Genomic DNA, 14,908 nt, shown 5'->3' with positions numbered 1-14,908 from the left:
CAGACAGAGACCACTCTCTCAGATCTAGAGTCTCTCTGCTGAGAAAGTCAGCTTGCACATTCTCTACCCTTGCCATGTGGGCATCTGAGAGGGCTTCTGCCCAATGGAACAACATCTGTGTCTCCAGGCGAGGGAGAGTGCCTTGGTGGCCTCCATGCTTGTTCACTTAAGGTACCGTGGTGGCATTAACCGAAAACACCCTGACTGCTATCCCTGTCAGTGAGGACAATAACTCTTTCAGCTCCCAGTTCTGGCCAATATATGGACTTCTTGGTCTCCAAATGAGTCTGTTTACCCTGAAAAAGGCAAGCAAAGCAGAGAGGTCACCCAGCAGCTCAGGCTGGCGTCGATTGTAAGGGTCACCCATGAGGAGATTCTGAAGGGCATACCTCTCAATAAGACATTCCCTGGAGCCACCATCATACGCTACATCTTGCCCCTGAAGATCAGGGGGCTGCATCTGTAGAGTGTGTCTTTTCAGGGACTACCTGGAGAGTGACCTGGCAAGGTCGTATAGGCACTCTTGCTCAAGAGACAACTTCCAGAAAGGCCACCATCAAAAGCCAGCCCCTGAAAGTAAAGCCAGGCTATGAGAATAGGTAATGCCAGGATCTCTAAGATCTGCTTCCTGAGCTTCTGTTTGTGTGGCTCAGGAAGAAAAACAGAGTCTTGCGCTGTGTCAAAGCACTGAGTCGGTTGCAGCTGACTTGTCTGGAAGTTGACTATCCAGCCAAGTCTCTGGAGGAGAACTACCACCTGCCGTACCAAGTGCTCATCCTCCTGACAAGAGGGAGCTCTGATAAGCTAATCAGCCAGGTAAGGATGCACTTGTATGCCCATCCTGCAGAGGTGAACCACTACCACCACCATCACCTGACCCACCATGGCCCACAGTGAAAATACATACAGAAGTAGATCTGTGGGTCAGGGCTTAACCAGGGCGTCCAGCCCTGCACTTCCACACTCAACTGCAGTCCCCGTAGCAAAGCCCTGATTATATCCAGCCATAAAGGCCATGGATGCCAAGAGAGACACCAGAGATTGGAGGCCCATAAGAAACCACAGGCCAGGCTATTGGGCTCAGCCAACGAAACAGGAAGGAGAAAGGGAAACTGAAAAGACTGGAGAGATAATGTTGCTACTATTTGGGTTCTGGCTAGGTACTGGTGACCTGGATTCGTCTGCTGTTGATTACAGGAAAAAGGGATTTGCACTGGTCATCAGATTTTTTTCCAAAGATCTTGAGGGCCACGAGCATCTGAGATGTCAAAATATGGGCAGTTCCTTCCAGTCACATATCCACACCAAGAAGACTTCTTGGGAGAACCTCGGCAGGAAGAGCTTCTTGCTAGTAGGCCTGATCCCCCCGAGAGCCACAGGTCAATTTCCTCCTTTCTGGTTCTAGGTTTCTTTTTGGGCATCCTAGAGGAAAATATTCAGATTCCCTGCATTCCAGTCACCTGCTACCAGGGCCCTCTTCATACAAAACACCTAGTAAGGTAGAGGGGATGAGACTTTGATATAGCACTTTTTCTGTGTGGTTACAATCAAAGCGATTTACATATTTTAGATAGGTACTTATTTTATGGATTAAAAGCACAAATTCTTGGGAAAAACCTTTCCATGAATTCTACCACCGGCAGTTCCCTGTGCCCCTCTCCCTTTACACACACATACAAACCTTACTTTTCCAAGAGGAATACTCCAGTGTCCTAACAGCTTCTGTGGGCTCAATGGCAGATCTCACTAAAATAAGTCCTTTGCTCCTAACTGATCTGATTTCCTGTCCAGTTTTTTGCACAGCTTCTGAGCTATATGAGCCATGTGGAAGCTGGAGGAAGTGAGACCATCCATCCTCCACTCAGGGCCTCATCTCTTCCTGTTGCCTTGCCCTGATCAGAATCTTCAGCACAGTACCTGACATCTTTTAAATGGCACTGGTTATTTCTTCCTTGTTACTTAAATTTTTTATTTTTATCTGCTGCTTGGACTCTCCAGACTGGGCATTTGAAGGCCTGTTCCCAAGAAATAAGGGAGACGGACCAAGGTGTAGGCAGCCAGCTTCCTGGGGATATCAGAAGAGTGGAGGGGGAGGGAGGGACCCAACTCACTCCAGGGCAGCACCTCTAGGGATACGAGAATCAGCACCTCTTAGGAAGAGAAGATAGTGGATGCTGCAGATGGGCAGATTGGATGGGACATTTGGTCTTTATTTGCTCAGGGATTCCAAAAGTTCTACCACAATACTCCTCCTAATAAATTAAAAGAAAAATAAATGAGGCCCATCTGTCCATAACAGGTTACCTAGAATAGCTCTACCTACCACCTGCTGGAGACTGAGAAATTACTGGCTGGCAGAGGGATGCACAGAATTTATAGAAATCTGATGTCAAAAGCCATTGCTCTTGGACTCTATCTACTGGCAAGAGAGCACATACCCTCCTTATATCTGGACCAGTCTAGAGGGAAATTGCAGAAATCTTATTTTAGTCAGCTGGCATACCATCATATTAATTACCATGCAACTTACTCTTTCACACACTTTGCCAGGAAGGACTGTATAACATATTACAAGTGAAACTTAGTGTTCAGGATGTGGATCTTTTACAATCTCATACCGCTATATACAGTTCTAATCAACTCCGATCAAGTTTGCACATACTTGGGATTACTGAGCAGGACTTATGATTAGTTTTTTTGTTTTTATTTATGGCTAAACATTTCTAAAACACTTGGAAAGAATGTTATAGAACAAAATGACCGTACCTGTGTAAGAGACTCCTTTCTGATATTACTTCTTTGTTGAGCAATGTATCGAATAAGAAAATTAGTTTCTGGAGAACCCCGCACACCAATTGTTGATCTACGTCTTGCTTTCAGCAGTGAATTATTGGCATTTCCTATATCGAGACAATGCATTTAACAAAATCACTGGTTAGCATACAAACTGCAGTTTCCAGGAGGTAGGGGAAGGGAGGTGAAGACCAAAGAAACAAGAGACCAGGATTTTGGCTCCATCCATATCAAATAAAAAACTTAGGACACAGCCTATCAAGTAAGCATACCTAGAATAAACTCGGAAAGGAAGCAAGTACAGCAATTATCTAGCTCTGTCATACTAATGGCTCATCACTATTTATTTATTCAATTTTCTATACCGTTCTCCCAGGGGAGCTCAGAACGGTTTACATGCATTATTCAGGTACTCAAGCATTTTTCCCTGTCTGTTCTTGTGGGCTCACAATCTATCTAATGTACCTGGGGCAATGGGGGGATTAAGTGACTTGCCCAGTGTCACAAGGATAAGCGTGGGTTTGAACCCACAACCTCAGGGTATTGAGGCTGTAGCTTTAACCACTGCGCCACACTCTCCCCTGAGAAATGTGTAGTAATATGCGTCAGAGGACTGTGATCAGCCAATCCAGCCCGCCAGCACTCCCACCAGTCTAAGGTGCCCTTTTACTAAAGTTTAGCGCATGCTAACAGACAGTGTATGCTAAATGCAAAGCAGCCCATTTTATACCTATAGGCTTTTCAGCATTTAGAATGCGCTAATTTCATTAGCATGCATTAAGGGTTCATTTTACTAAGCTGCGATAGCGGTTTTAGCACACGCTGAATTGCCGCACGCGCTAGACCTTAACACCAGCATTGAGCTGGCATTAGTTTTAGCCGCGTAGCGCGGGTTTAGTGCGCACTAAAATCTGGCATGCGCTAAAAACGCTATCGCAGCTTAGTAAAAGGAGCCCTACGCTTTAGTAAATAGGTCCCTTACATTTTAAATCACTTAGCTGAAATAAAAAGGTATTTTCCCACACGTTACACCCAAGATCTAATGTATAAATTAGCAATAGTTTACCTCTGGTTTTACCTGAAGATTTAATAGTAAAAATCTCTGGTGTAATGCCGAAGTCAGCAGCAGTAACAGTGGTAAAATCAATGGGTGGCTTCAATAGTTCTTTTGATGCCTCAGTGATGAACTGCTCTGAATCACAAGGAAAATCATTGCATTTTTCTGGTGTGGAAAAGAATTTATCTGCAGGATAGTAACATTTACCTTCTGAAGCTAGGTATTCCAATTTTTTACCAGATTCTACTGAAGAAACACAGGAGGGATCATCATCCACTGTGCTGATTAGTTTGCCAGAAGTTAGGTCATTCGATTTTACACCTTCATGTGCTACAGTCTCAGCATTTCCACTTTGCTTCACACTTTTTGATTTATCAATATCTTGATTATCTTTGTCAGTAATAACATCCATATTTTCTTTCATCTCTTGTAAAGTATAATGAATTTGTCCAGGAACTGACTCCTCAACTACCTGAAAAGAGTAATCTCGTTCATTCTTTTGAAAATGTCTTTGTTCATTCGGAAAGTTGTTTTTTCTCCGATTTGTCCAAGTGGAAAGGCACTACCGCTGATCCTCGTTACATACGACGGGCAACTTCTTCAAGACTTTTCTAGAAGATTTTGCAGGCTTTCGAACTGCTTCAGATGTCAACAAGGAAAAAAAGTTAAACAAAATTTATATCCCATGTTACAATCTAGGTGGGTTCCAAAGATACATCTTATTTAAAATAAAACTATGTACCATGTAAAAATATTAACCTAAAAATAAATCAAGTAAAAATAAAGAGAGGCAATGAAACAAATAACTTATATGGCTCCACTGCCATAATAATATTGATTATTAAATAAAAACATCAGCTCCAAAGAATATCATTGTGCCAACTAATGCTTACTGAAAAACAGGCATTCAATTGCTTTCAAAACAGAAATCAAATGGAGGGTAATTCCAAAGACAAGTTCAGCAATAAAAAAAATGATTATGAATTTCTGCTAGATGCCCACATCTGTTTAACTGTGGAGACTTCTAGAAATAACTACCTAATCTTTAAAGCTGCAAAGTTGCTTGGTGGGGCCTCTTTGGCCAATGCTTTAAAAATGTTTTAAAAATAAATTTAATGTAGATAAAGGCAGTGATGCACATTGGGAAGAATAACCCAAATCATAGTTACCAGATGCTAGGGTCCACCTTAGGGGTTAGCGCCCAAGAAGAAGATCTTATGTTCTTCTGTCTAATGTGCAGTGGCTGCCAAAAAAATCAAACAAAATGCTAGGAATTATTAAAAATGGAATGGTTAACAAGACTAAGGGTTGGATTCACTAAGCCCACGGATCCGATCCATGACCGTGGGGCTGATTCACAAAGTGTACTCATGCAAATGAGGGCGATTGGAAACACGCCCCTCAACCGCACGGATCGCTCTGCAGTGATCTCGACTAATGCGCAGACCATCTTCTTTGCCTGTAGATAGTGTGCACATGCGCTGGCCCACTGTGCCTGGAAGAGCTAGAAACATTTTTTTACTTTATTTTTTGGCAATTGTCCACACATTTTTACTTTGCAAGCCTGTTGTTTTAACCCGCTTTAAACCCGCAGGGCAGGAGAATCAGGGCAGGGCAGCAGAGAGCAGGGCAGTCAGAAAGGACCTGAGCGACTGGTCCTCAGCAGTCACTTATTTTCTTATCAGCCAGGCCAGTCGGTGTTCCTCATTTTTTTAGTGAATCACTGCCTGCCTACATTTGCATGCCGTTCCCCCTCATTTATATGCATGGATCGGATCGGAGGTTGATCGGCACCAAGGTTAGTGAATCGGGTCGGGGAATAATCGGGTTGCAAAGTGATCGGGACACGATTGGTGTACTAAGTGAATCTAGCCCTAAGAGGTATCCAACAATTTAAACTCTCCCTTCCTTCTAAAAAAGGGATTATAGGAGTCCAGATCTTCAGTCAATCTTTGGTCTTTAAATTATCTCAACTCTGGAATGATCTCCCCTTTTTTTTTTAAGGAGTTCCAGTTTGTTTCAATTTTTCCGTAAATCTTTAAAAAACTACTCTATTTGCCAAACATTTTGAAAATTAATTCTTTTGAAATTTTGCTATTATCTTCTACTTATCATTTGTAAATCATTCCCTGTTTATTTAATTGCTGTAAACCGAGTCGAACCTTCTCAGAATGATGACTCGGTATACAAAGTTAAGCTTTACTTTAGGGCAGGGGTGCCCACACTTTTTGGGCTTGCGAGCTACTTTTAAAATGACCAAGTCAAAATGATCTACCAACAATAAAATTTAAAAAAAAACACAAAGCACACTGTACGCTGAGAAAATGTTAATTATCATTTATATTCAGGGGTTTTTTTCCCCAAAGAAATCAAGGCAGATGACTTTATGCAATGTCACTTCAGTAACAACTATACAAAAATAGACAAATATACCCCCTCCCTTTTTACTAAACCGCTGCTCATAGGCTCCCTGCACTAAAAACCACTATTGCGGTTTAGTAAAAGGGGCCCATTGTGCAAAATATAGACAGCAGATATAAATTCTCAAAATGGCCACATTTTGATCACTAAATTGAAATTAAAATCATTATTTCTACCTTTGTTGTCTGGTCATTATTCAAATCTTGTTGGTCCCAGGCTCTGGTTGCCTTCTGATAACTTGCTTGCCAGGGTCTCCTTCTTTCTCCATGCTAACCATCCATCTTCTATTTCTTCCCTCCCCTGGAAGTCTGGCATCTTTCCTTTTTTTCGTCTCCATCCACAGATCCACCTTTTCTCAACTATCCTTTCATCCAGCATCTCTCCCTCTTTCAGGGTCTCATTTATATACTTCAAATACAGAATGGACCTCCAATCTTATGTGCCTTTCTTGGGCACTATGAAGTATAAAGAGTATCTGCCTGAGTCTTCTTCAGAAACTGGTTCTATAGCACAAATGCCTAGGAATCATTGCACTGTCGCTCAGATTCTGATCTGCTTCTCTGGCCAGGGATTCAAAGAATAAATTTGGAGGGGGACTGATAAAACTTGATCCTGTGCCCCTCCCTGATGTCTAGCAGCCAATGGTCAGACGAGATCTGTTCCTATTTGTCCCCGAATGCTGACAGCCACCCTCCAATATGAGGAGGTTGGCCATCCTTCTGGCATCATTGCTGCTTCTTGTAGGCCGAGCCACTCTGGGAACCCATGGATTGCTGGCACCAAAAACCGCCAAATCTCTGTCAGGACCCCTGAAAGGGCCTTGGAGAGGAGCAGCTGGAAGAAAACTGGCAAGCTATCTTTGTGGAATGAAAATCGCTTCTATTGCCTCAAGCAGGTTGATGGCTTCTACTATTCGAGAGGGATTAGAGGAAGAAATCTGCCACACTGGCTATGAGGTTGTCTAGCCCTTTGCCAAAAAGCATCTACCCCTTGAAGGGTAATCTGCTGAGAGTGGTCTTGGAGGCTGAGTCTTCCGCCCACTGTCTGATCCAGAGCATCAGAGAGGCTGAAATGGAGCAAGCTGAAACTTATTCGGGACTCTAATGATGTCATAAAGAACATTGACCTCATAACCACACCCTCAAACACATGGGAACAGGAGTCCCCAAGCTCTGAGGAACTTGTCCACAGTCTGGTACAGCAGGCACGTGTCATGAAGGAGGCAGCTGCTAAAGCTTTGATAACCAAAGCCAGCGTTTCACTTTTCAGGACTGCATCCACTCTATAGTCCTGTGTGTCTTTCAACATCACTCCACCTTCACTAGGATGGGAGGTACGCTTGGTTACTTGCGCTACTGCAGAGTCCACCTTCGGCTGGACAAACAGTTGCTGGAAGTCAGGAGCTATAAGATAGGGCCAAAACATAGCTTTGGTCAGCCTTCAGGATTAAGAACATAAGAAGTTGCCTCCACTGGGTCAGACCATAGGTCCATTGTGCCCAGCAGTCCGCTCCCGCGGCGGCCCATCAGGTCCATGACCTGTAAAGTGATCCTTTGCCTAAAACCCTTCAATCCCCTTTATCCCTCTATCTATACCTCTATCTGTATCCCTCAGGAATTTATCCAATCCTTCTTTGAAACCCCGTAATGTACTCTGTCCTATCACAACCTCCAGAAGCGCATTCCAGGTGTCCACCACCCTCTGAGAGAAAAAGAACTTCCTAGCATTGGTTCTAAACCTGTCCCCTTTCAATTTCTCCGAGTGCCCCCTTGTTCTTGTGGTTCCCGATAGGTTGAAGAATCTGTCCCTCTCCACCTTCTCTATGCCCTTTATGATCTTGTAAGTCTCTATCATGTCTCCTCTGAGTCTCCGCTTTTCAGTGGTAAGATTCGGGTGAGCTGAAAAAAAAGTTTATCTGTGCATTAGTGCTGCACATGACGGAGCACTGCGAAGTGGAAGGCTACAGGGCATCAAGCTTCAGTATAGACAGGGTGTCAGAAATTACATGGGAGACTGAAGCTGACCTGAAAAGGTGACGCACGGAGGGATCATCATGTGATCCGCTGCCGCACCCTGGATACTGGACCCTGAAAGAGATCCTACATCATCTACCGTTGCACAAGAGCCCCACAAAAACAAAATGGAAAGGGACTTACAATTATCCAAATCCTACTCTGAAGCGTCATCGACACTGAGAGCCGGAAGGGAAAATGGGTCCCCCTTAGGTGGAGTAGGCGCGCCAATAGGCAGCACAGCGCTTCCCGGTCCCATTAAAGCTGACAAAATCTGAGAAACTTTGCATCGGGGGACCCGAGTCTCTTTGCGTAACTCCAGACTGGAGAAGAACTCTTGTGCGGTAGGCGACATAAAATGTGCTTGCTGCTGCGAAGATGGCGCTTGCGCAATAGGCAGCATAAATTGTATTCATTGCTGCACAGATATTGGAACTGGCGCCTATGTGTTAGTTCGCACAGAATGAACATGTACAGAGGCATCCAGTCATTGCTTCTTTGATGGAGACAATGCTTGTTATGCAGCAGCATTAGAGGGGGAACAGTGCTTGTGCTTCTCAGCTTTCTTACGCTTGGTAGAAACACCAAAGTAGCTGAGGAAGAGCTGGACGTTTAAGTTGATGGCCCTGCAGTAGAGTTGTGAAGAGGAACATAAGCGTCTGAGTTGGCCATTCTTAATGCCACTTCAAAATCGACCCAAAAAAAATCTAAAATTTACCGGGAAGTCAATGACTCTGAGAGAAAAGCCGCAGGCATGAGGGTCCTTAGCGAGGAGAAGGAGGCTAATAGGTTGAGGTTTAAAAGCACTCCTTTCAATAATACTGGTAAAAAAACATATGCAATACACACAGAAAATAAACGTGTATAAAAAAACATGTTAAAAATGCATACAATACTTACACGCCAAAAGGCATGTGACGGAAAACAAAGAACTGATGGTCCACGAGCTGGCAGTGGGTGGGAAAGCACCTGCTCACGAGCGTTACGGGCATTCTTTTCATTTCTTAAAGTGACAGTTCACTTTAGACCAGTGTATTGCAAACTGTGTAGTGTGCCAGACGTCGCCGGCTGACTGCAAACAGGACGTACCTCTAGCGATGAGAGGCACGTTGTGTAGGCAGTCAGCTGGCGCCGGCACTTCTCCTCACCAGCACCTCCTTTTCTACATGCCTCTCTTTTTGTAGCACCAACACTGGCAACTCAGAGCCCCGTCTGGATGGCCTTCACACATGTGCACATCATCATGGCGACGTCCATGCATTTTAGGAAGCCCTCCAGCCACAGCACAGGGTTTAATATGCCACAGCTTCCAGAAGTTTGCAAGACACTGCTTTAGATCAGTGGTCTCAAACTCAAACCCTTAGTGGGGCCACATTTTGGATTTGTAGGTACTTGGAGGGCCGCAGAAAAAAATAGTTAATGTCTTATTAAAGAAATGACAACTTTGCATGAGGTAAAACTCTTTATAGTTTATAAATCTTTCCTTTAACAGTTAAAGGAAAGATTTATAAACTATAAAGAGTTTTACCTTATGCAAAATTGTCATTAACTATTTTTTCTGCGGCCCTCCAAGTACCCTATTTTTTCTGCAGCCCTCACATTTAAAGTTTAATATCTTTCCTTTCTCAAAACTGACACATTTCAATCACTATATTGAAAATAAAATCATTTTCCCTACCTTTGTTGTCTGGTGACTTTATTTTTCTGTGCATTTAACTATTTTTCCAGGGTCTTCTTGTCCTTTGACTGGTTTTCTCTCCGTCTTCACTTTCTGCCTTGCATCCATCTTAGCATTAATATTCAATTTTTCTGCATTCTTTTCAAAATCTACATTTCCATGTCTTACCTTCCCTTCTATCTCTCTCTTCTTCTGTGCCTATTTCCATTGTCTGACATCTCTTTCTTTCCTTTCTCTCCCTCCCTCCTTCCTTCCCCCTGATCTGGCATCTGTCTCCTTCCCTCCTCAAACTTTTTATTTCTTTCACCCTGCCCCCTTCTTTCTTCCTCTCTCTATCCATGCCCCCATTCTTTCTATATGTCTGTGTTTCTCTCTCTCTCTCCGTGCCCTTTCTTTCTTTCTGTCTTTCTCTCTCCATGCCCCTTTCTGTCTGTGTCCCGTTTCCCTTCTTTCTTTCTATCTCCCTGTCCCCCCTTTCTTTCTTTATTTCTCCCTGCCCTCCCCCAAACCACCACCATTCGGGAACAGGCCGCCACCACCGCAATCAGGGAACAGGCTGCCGCCGCCACAATCGGGGAACAGGCCAGCGCCGAGGTCTTAACTCTCCCTGCTTATCTTCCCCAGCACGGGGCTGACCAATTCACGCCACCCGACGTCAATTCTAACGTCGGGGAGGAACTTCTGGGCCAGCCAGGCAGCGATTGGCTGGCCCGGAACTTCCTCCCTGACGTTAGAATTGACGTCAGGTGGTGAGAATTGGTCAGCTCCGAGCTGGGGAAGATAAGCAGGGAGAGTTAAGACCTCGGCGCTAGCCTGTACCCTGATTGTGGCAGTGGCGGCCTGTTCCCCAAATGCGGCGGCTTGGGGGACAGCAGTGGGAAGGGAAGCAGATTGGGGACCCCTGCTTTAGGCGACGACAGATTTCGGGCTGCAAAATAGTCCCTGGGGGGCCACATGCGGCCCGTGGGCCGCGTGTTTGAGACCACTGCTTTAGATGGTCCATAGATGTCGTCACCCACATGTAAGAATGTGCCGCCTGCTTGTCCTGGGGTAATGATCTTGATCACATATTAACACTTTGCAATTAAGAACATGCCCAACCATTACAGCATAGCCTTTTAACTTACTACACTTTAATATATAAAATTAACATATATAATGTGAAAAATTTACTGCATTTTAGAATAAGGGCCCCCATACTTACTAAATTAGTTGAGATTCACAGAAATAATGAATGGTGCTGGTGGCTGGCTTAAAAGTCGGGAGATTAAAAGACCAGTAAATCAACCCAATAGTTTGCACAGAAACAGAACTTCATTCATATGGTCCAGTGATTTAACAGAGAAGTACTGTCTTCTTATAAACTTGCACCAAACTTGACAAATATAGCTGAACTCTTGCCTCTTCCATGCTAATCATCAGCTAGGTTTACCTGCATAGATCCGAGTAGTCACCACAGATTAATAACAGTTTGGGATTTATTTATTTTTTTTAACACGCATAGTGAATTATAACGTTTTTAGGTCTCTTTTCCAAACGGGCTTACCGGAAGCAAAAGTGACTTGCCCAAGATCACCAGGAACGTCAATGAGGGAATGATAGCCTTCTCTTTTAATTCTCAAAATAATAAGCAACTTAATCCAACCACCAAACAAGCAGATCGCTGTCTTCACGCGCTCAGCGTTATTCTGGGATAATTCAAAATCAGTCACAGGATGCCACGCTCACAATTGCAACCAATTTTCCCAGCAAAATCTTTGCCAAAGAAACAAAGCAAAAAAAAATTCAAACTTACCTCCTCATGTGTATTCTCAACAGCGATTGGACAGAACAAAGTATGCATCTGCGCACTGGTCAAACCGTCACCCGCCTATGAATTGTATTATAAAGACGCAACATATCACTTTAAAAGATCCGAACATCCATTCTCCCGCGAATGCAACACATTTACTGTATTTCATATAACCATAGAATAATTTCTGTTTTCATGCAGGGTATTACGATCAGCGCGATTTTTAGTTTAGTGCGGAAGGATCTAAACTCTATTTCCTCCCAGCGAATCAGAGAGAACAAAAGCCCCCGAATAAACCAATTAGAAGAGAGAAAGGAGGGGCAGATGACCTTTCTCAGTACAAATCGCAGAGTTGAACTAATTTTGGATTAGTTTATGGTTTCAACGGTGTTATGTATGGTATGTGGTGTGGACAGTATATCAGAGAAGGCTCTAAAGCTAATGAAGAGGACAGGGGCTGCTGAAAAGTTTCTAGTCAAACCAAAAAGCGAACGAGGTGGAGCCATGAAACTTACAAGTTATTGTACACTTTTCTTGACGTTTTGTGCTTTATTTTATATTACTGTATTCTCGTCTTGGTTGAGCTGAGAACTTTTCAGCGGCCCCTCCTATCTTAATTGCGTTTTAGGAAAAGCAACTTAGAATAACAAACACGAGTTAAACTCTCAAATATGTAAGTATCAATCGTGCTGAGAAATCAGATGAGGACTTTCAGATTCCATTTAAGAGCTAGAGATTAACATTTCTTTAGGAGCCAGCATTGTGGTTGCTAAAGCATCCCCAATACTAGGTAAACTTCACTATATCCAGAAAGGGCAACTTTTATTGTGTTTAACATTCCCAAACATTTGAAACGTTAGTACCTATGGAAGGCACCAACCACGGTGCAATATTCCACGGAACCCAATATTAGAAATTACTGATCGCATACTAAAGATGGTTCTGCCCGGCTATTCACTCTTTCCGGTTTGTTTGCTTTCCTAAGAAGTTATACCTGTAGATCCCTCCCCCTTTGTTGTGATTGTCTGAGGGATCATCCCATGACTCTCCCTTGTACATGTGTTCCACCAATGAGATTTTGAACTGTGGCTGTGTTCCTTTGCCCTTCCCTAAACCCCACCTTTAGTCTGTCGTCATTGTCTACCGCCCTGTCCCGTCACTCCCAGCCTAGCCTCCAATTGTAGGCGGGTTGCCCTGTAAGTTCTCTCTCTACAATTGGTCTGCGCCCTCGCGCCACTCCTCCAAACGGTTGGCGGGTTACTTTGTAGATTTTCTAGGTTCCTTCCCCCTCTTCCTATGATTGGTCAGCATCATTGCGTCACTTGCATCTCCCGGGAAGCTATGGGTGTTCTTTGAGCGCGCCGGCTGTGTAGAGAGAGGTAGTGTGAGCTTGAGACGGAGACTATGCGAAGAGTCACCTTGTTTGTGAATGGCAGTGCCAGGAACGGAAAGGTACGTGAAAAATGGCTACTGGAGATTGTTTTGCGTACCGAGGAGCTCTCGGGCACTGGACTGGAGCGGAGCCTGTAGTGTCTGGCTGGAGGCCTTGGTATCAGTTAAATCTTCCGACCAGCCCTGCCAGTAGTTACTCTGTTGATTTGGGCTCTACTTTAGCATCATTGGGGGCAGCAGCTTCTCTATAGTGTTGTCGAGAAAGAGACTTTTAGCTGTTCTTGAAGTGTGGGGTGAGCTCCCAGCTATTTCATTGTTTGATAATGGTGGCAGTTCTGCAGGTACAAGAGGATAGTGGACGGAGATGATGTCCACCTTCGGGAGCTGGGCCCCTTGTCATCTTATTCTCATCCCATTCTCCATGGCAGCTACACGTTTTCGGAGCTCGCTAAAGACAAAATCTCCCATTTTTCATGGATTCCTGTTTAGCATAAATGAAATCCGAGTCCAAACGCCGACTACCTTTAGAAGAGTCCTCTTCTTTAATCTTTTTTGATTGCAGAGGCTGCAGTCCTTTTTGTTCAGTCCCCCCTCCCCCCCACCGCTGAAGTTTTCGGGTCCTGCTCTGCCCCCTGTGACTAGGGTTACCATATGGCTCCAGAGGAAAAAAAAAAGGATGGACTAGGATATCCGAGTTTACTTTCATTGAAAGCAATGGAAGTAAGGAGAATGTCTCGATCCAACCTTTTTTTTTTCTGGAGCCATATGTTAATCCTAGTCACAGGGGGCAGAGCAGGACCGAAAACTTCAGCGGCGGTGGGGGGGGGGACTGAACCAAAAGGACTGCAGCCTCGGCAATCAAAAAAAGAAGAGGACTATTCTAAAGGTAGTCGGCGTTTGGACTCGGATTTCATATTCCTTGTGGGCGGGACCGAAAATATCAGCGTGGGAACTCAATGCAGAATGACAGCCAGATGGGCAGTGGCTGGGAGAGGTGAAGGGTACGGGTGAGAGATAAAATTGCTGTATGGGGGTGGGTGGATAGGAGGAGTGAAAGAGGCACAGAGTAGGGAACATTTTCAGAGGAAGAGTGAAAAGAAATAGTAGACAAAATGATTTGAAGGGTGGGGGCAGTGGTAGGAAAGAGATGATATAGATCAGGGGTTTTCAGGATTTCCTCAATGAATATGCATGAGATCTATTTTGGAAATCCTGACAAACTGACTGGACTATGGCCCTCAAGGACTAAGGTTGGATAACCCTGATATAGATAAGGGAGGATAATCCAAGAAAATCAAAATGAAAATAGCTTGCTCAAAAAAATCAAAAATATCCAAACCCAAAGAGAGCAAACTGATACAATATATACCAAACTACTCAGACCTCATACACCCTAGGCATTACTCACATTGCTTTCATGCCCATTGCTGGGGTGGTGTATTCATCATTGGTCTGATATTAATTTTCACTATATGATAATTTAACGTGCTAAAATATGTATACAACAAGAAGAAGCACTTAACTTTAGCCCGACAGTTACTCAACTGTTTCACTGATTAGTTTCCTCAGGGGCCGTGCCACTTAACTCACAAAGATTCTTCACCATACTCTTGGCATATTTTTCGGTGATCCGGTGTTTGATAAGCTTATCAAACACTGGATTGTGGAAAAATATGCCACTGGCATTTTTTACCAAATGTGAATAGTTATTCGATGTGGTAAAGAACCTTTGTGAATAAAGTGGCACAGCCCCTGACGTGCTG

The 14,908-nt window shown here is 43.9% G+C and overlaps 2 protein-coding genes across 13 annotated transcripts in view; one reads left to right on the top strand and one right to left on the bottom strand.

Annotated features, from left to right (window-relative positions):
• The window catches only part of CDCA2 (cell division cycle associated 2), a 168,862-nt gene extending 156,856 nt beyond the window's left edge, over positions 1-12,006 (bottom strand). For 3 of the 10 annotated variants that reach the window (XM_033947525.1, XM_033947526.1, XM_033947516.1), the window contains exons 1-3: positions 11,508-11,740; positions 3,860-4,489; positions 2,767-2,900 (exon numbers count right to left, since the gene is read on the bottom strand). In XM_033947525.1, coding sequence (XP_033803416.1) covers positions 2,767-2,900; positions 3,860-4,274 — 549 coding nt within the window. In that variant the 5' untranslated portion in view covers positions 4,275-4,489; positions 11,508-11,740. The other 7 variants (XM_033947519.1, XM_033947521.1, XM_033947518.1 and 4 more) reach the window with 7 other exon arrangements.
• A 961-nt stretch (positions 12,007-12,967) lies between these two features.
• KCTD9 (potassium channel tetramerization domain containing 9) overlaps positions 12,968-14,908 on the top strand; it is a 39,239-nt gene continuing 37,298 nt past the window's right edge. For 2 of the 3 annotated variants that reach the window (XM_033950464.1, XM_033950463.1), the window contains exon 1: positions 12,969-13,205. In XM_033950464.1, coding sequence (XP_033806355.1) covers positions 13,158-13,205 — 48 coding nt within the window. In that variant the 5' untranslated portion in view covers positions 12,969-13,157. Of the gene's footprint in view, positions 13,206-14,908 lie in introns of all 3 variants that reach the window. The other variant, XM_033950465.1, reaches the window with a different exon arrangement.

Source organism: Geotrypetes seraphini, chromosome 6, assembly GCF_902459505.1.
Source record: "Geotrypetes seraphini chromosome 6, aGeoSer1.1, whole genome shotgun sequence".
Classification (NCBI taxonomy): domain Eukaryota; kingdom Metazoa; phylum Chordata; class Amphibia; order Gymnophiona; family Dermophiidae; genus Geotrypetes; species Geotrypetes seraphini.
The sequence above is the reverse complement of the archived record's forward strand: the minus strand, read 5'-3'. Positions and strand labels throughout refer to the sequence as shown.